This window comes from Austrofundulus limnaeus, unplaced genomic scaffold, assembly GCF_001266775.1.
Source record: "Austrofundulus limnaeus strain Quisiro unplaced genomic scaffold, Austrofundulus_limnaeus-1.0 Scaffold97, whole genome shotgun sequence".
NCBI classification, from domain to species: domain Eukaryota; kingdom Metazoa; phylum Chordata; class Actinopteri; order Cyprinodontiformes; family Rivulidae; genus Austrofundulus; species Austrofundulus limnaeus.
In genome coordinates this window covers 1,570,224-1,574,348 of record NW_013952499.1, presented here as the reverse complement: position 1 = coordinate 1,574,348, position 4,125 = coordinate 1,570,224, and the positions used below count along the sequence as shown (strand labels likewise).

Genomic DNA, 4,125 nt, shown 5'->3' with positions numbered 1-4,125 from the left:
ATTTATAAGTGAATTTCCTGTTTATTTGAGGAGAAATTAGGGAAAAAACAGTTCTGAAAAAGTTTGCTTGTTGTGTTGGGTGAAATCACCTGGTGACATCAACTGCTGGACCGTTGGACCACCAGGCCTCGACTCCCGCAGGACAGGAGGAGTGGGTGCAGTGGTGGTTGAATATTATGTTGCTGAAATCTGCAAGATCTTCACTGGAAAAGAGAACTTTCTTCTTTTCTCTGTTTTCTTTATTCTAAATCTGAATATTCTCTTCTAAAAATACAGTCTCTTAAACATACTGAATTTGATTGTGGAAAAAAACGGTTTAGGAAATTTTCAAATTTCTGTGTTTTGTTTTTGTTTACATTTATATATATATATATTTTGTGGAATTAGTGTTCTACTTTGACATCGATGTTTTACACCTAAAGCACCTAAAATCTGATGTTSTTAATGTTTGGAGCAGAGTGGGAGTGTTTTGTGTTGAATGTTTCCATCTCTTCCATCTCGTCCTCCCATCTGTCCACCCACCAGCTGCTCCACCGCGCTCCTCTCCCTCTCCTCCTCCCTGAGAGCAGCCGGCCTCTCTGTGGAGGAGCGGGCTCGTTGATGGACAGAGGTAAGACCCCACCACACACACATACACACACACACACACACACAGCAGCGCTGTTCAGCCACACCTGAAGATTATTGACAGACTGACACTTAGAGACGTGCTTCAGAGAGTTTTTTTTCTTTGATTAATGTAAATACTAAAGTAAATGAAACATAAATAAGTGTTAATGTTTTACATGGTCTAATGTTCAGAAACATTCGATACAAGTTCTGGTTTTATTTTGCAATAAAACCAGGAATGTTTTAGAAACTGGCTTTAAAAGATTAATTTATAAGATTTTGTTTCTAGGAATTACTGATCTAATTAAAACAAACAAAAACACTAATTTTAGTCTGATTTTAACTGTTGTGGAAACACCAGCGACACCGAGCATTTTTATCATATTCACCCCTTTGCTGCATCTCACATTTCTGTTTCTGGAGCTTCTTTAGCTGCAGGAGCTGCATTTTGTTGACGTTTCTATAAGTCAGTATTTTCAGGGACCCTGAGAAATTATGGAGTTTAGTTTTGGCMTTGGATACTTTTTATGGGTGGGTAATAGTGAATTATTTCATTCACTTGTTTTTTATTTTACCATTATTTTATATTTTGCATATAATCAAGAAAAAAAGAATGTAAAGGCACAGCTGCTACTTTGAATGCCACAGCATCACAAATTTATTCAAAATTTATGAATTGGAATTGTTAAAACATTCAGTATAAAACAAGCAGAATTCAGAAAATGGTACCTAAAATTGATTATTAGAATTAATATTAGCAAAACGGTAGCTAAAAGCTCAAATATACAAAATGATAAATGAAATCTCAAATGATCAAAAAGCTATAGCCTGAATAACAAAACAAGTTTAAAAGCTAAAATAAGCTAAAAGCTGAATTAACTAAATTTATCTAAAGGGTAAAATTAGATAAAAGTCATCATTTGCGAAATATTAGCCAAAAACTAAAGCAAAGCCAAAAGTGTCAMTTAGTAAAACCATAACTGTATGCTAAAATTGGCAAAACTATAAAAGCTAAAAGGACCAAAGAAGTCAAAAAGTCGATTTCAGGAAAAACAGTTTTTATATGGGGGAAAAATTTGTGAACAATTTAAAATAATTAATGTAAAGGTTACAAATATTAAAAGTCACAGCACACTCAGTATCGTGATTGAGTCAAAGTACAGTTAAAAAAAAAAACAAGTAAGAAATTCACAAAATATTTCATTTACATTTTTGTAATTTAATTGAAATAAAGTTTTTTTTGTAAAACATTCCTTGAGACATATTTTTTCACATTTAATGTTTTCTGCTCTAAAAACAATCTCACATTTCTTTTGAACCATTTTTTTTTACTCTGAATGACTTTAAGCCACCTCAGTGTTTGAGAGTTTGGAAAACTCATGAATTCTCTGAGAAATTAAAATCCTGTCTGATCTGAGCGCAGCGTGTCYCGGTGGAGGCCCGCTGACTGACGTGACTCTCCGTCTGTCTCCTGACAGCCGTGCAGCCTCCGCCTCACCCCTTCTTACCCCCGTGCTGCCTCCCCAAACCTCTCGCATCGCCTCGGGCCCTCCACGGCCCCTTCCCCTTCATTTCTGCTGCGGCTCATCTGGGGGTCAGCCTGAGACAGACGAGGGAATCGGGCGTGAACGCTCACGGCTGGTCACACAGAAGCTCCGCGGGGTGGGATGGGACTCACGTCGGCTGGAACGTGTTCGAAGGAGAGAAGCAGCCTGAACATCAAGAAGAGGCGAGCAGAGAGAGGAAAGATGCAGACTGAAGAAAAGCAGACACATGGATTACTTTTCTCCCTCACATCTCTCAAACACTATCTTTATTTTGTTTATTTTGGAGMTTTTTGTGTTTGCGTTTTTGTTGTAGTTTATTGTAACTTCATGCGATTTAAAATATTTACATGTTTTTAAACTATTTATTGAATTTGGGTCTGTCTTGAAATGCTTTGTTCTGTCAGTTTTTCACAGTCCAGCCGGGGAAAAGCACTTGTAAACAATAAACAACATGGGACTTGTGCTGTTGTAAATAAAACAGTGAGCTCAGCTTACATTATTTAGTTTCTTGCATTTTCACTTCCTGCTTTGAGCTTCATAAATGTGATAAGAGCCCCATAAATGATGCATTTAAACTGACAGATTTTCAAGGCGCCTTCGTGTTTATCATATCTGCAGCATCAGGACCACTGGTTCTTGCAGTTCTCACTCCAACCTGCAGGGGGCAGCAGAGGCTCTGATAGGCAGGAAAAGCTGAAGCTCTTTTTCAGGGAAGGGATTGTAAAGAAGAGGTCTCACTCTGATCCTATTTTTGGTACCACACTAGAGGATCAATTATTTTTATTTTTGTTTCTCACTTGTCATGCATTTTATAATGACATTTTAATTTATGAATAAAGTGGACTGAAAATGAGAAGAATCATGTTCTATATTGTTTTGAATATGTTTTGTCAYGGTTTGCATGGCTTTGATAGAGCATTTGTACATATTTGAAACTTTTACTTATGGTTCATATGATCGTTTTGGATTTATTTTTACTGTATCTTATTATTAAGTATTAATCGTGATAATTATTTTTTCCCCCGAAAGCTTTTGTGCTTTTTTTAATCGATTAAGTTTAATACCGGAAACACATTTTTTTTACAAGTACGCTCTTCTTTTAATTTTGAAGATCTTTGGTTGCAATGTCATTTTCGCGCCGAATATTCACAAGCGATTTTTACCGTGTTGTAGCGCGGGAGTTGGTGCCTCGTTGTGCGGATAAGTTTAATTCTTTGCCGGGCTTTATTCCTTTTAATTCATTATCAGGTCAAACATTTACAGACAGCATGCAACGGAGCATCGCGTAAGTAGCGATCCGACATGGGAGTTTCTGTTTAGCTAGCTGGGTGCGATGTTTGTGTTTGCGAAGCAGCTAAATCACCACGTTTACTTGTCATAAGTTGCGTTTGGGGGGYTTAAAGTGCCTTGAAAGGGGGCTTTGTGAGATGGAAATTAAAGTTTAGTWATAGCGCTGGTAGCTAACTTATGCTAGTGCTAGCTTAAACTAGCTACTTTAACAGTTTAGCTACTTTCTTTGAAACATAAAAGCTTCATTATAGGAGAGCAAATCCGTGATGTCGCTTCTGTTATTTAAACCAATAACTAACCCCGTTAAATAATGTAATAGAAATGATGTGCCAACATAAAACACACCAACTTTAATCCTCTTGGTTCCACCTTTGTTTGTTCTCCAGATCATTCTTTCAGCCCAAGACCAAAGATAAGGACAACCAGAAGACAGCTGCAAATGAAACCGTGAAGAAGTAAGATTGGTTTAAAAGTCCCTCTTTATGTGACACYAAACACACAATCACAATACATCATGACACAACATTTTCTGCCCACTGGATTTATCCTATAAGTCACAAACAAAGACACGTTAAAGCTCTTTACTTAATGTACACTCACCGGCCACTTTATTAGGTACACCTGTCCAACTGCTCGTTAACACTTAATTTCTAATCAGCCAATCACATGGCGGCAACTC

The 4,125-nt window shown here is 37.2% G+C and overlaps 1 protein-coding gene across 1 annotated transcript in view; it reads left to right on the top strand.

Moving 5' to 3' along the window:
- Positions 1–3,283: 3,283 nt before the first annotated feature.
- lig1 (ligase I, DNA, ATP-dependent) overlaps positions 3,284–4,125 on the top strand; it is a gene marked incomplete in the record, with an annotated part of 87,978 nt that continues 87,136 nt past the window's right edge. Inside the window, 2 exon segments of the mRNA XM_014013057.1 lie at positions 3,284–3,441; positions 3,833–3,901. Coding sequence (XP_013868511.1) covers positions 3,425–3,441; positions 3,833–3,901 — 86 coding nt within the window.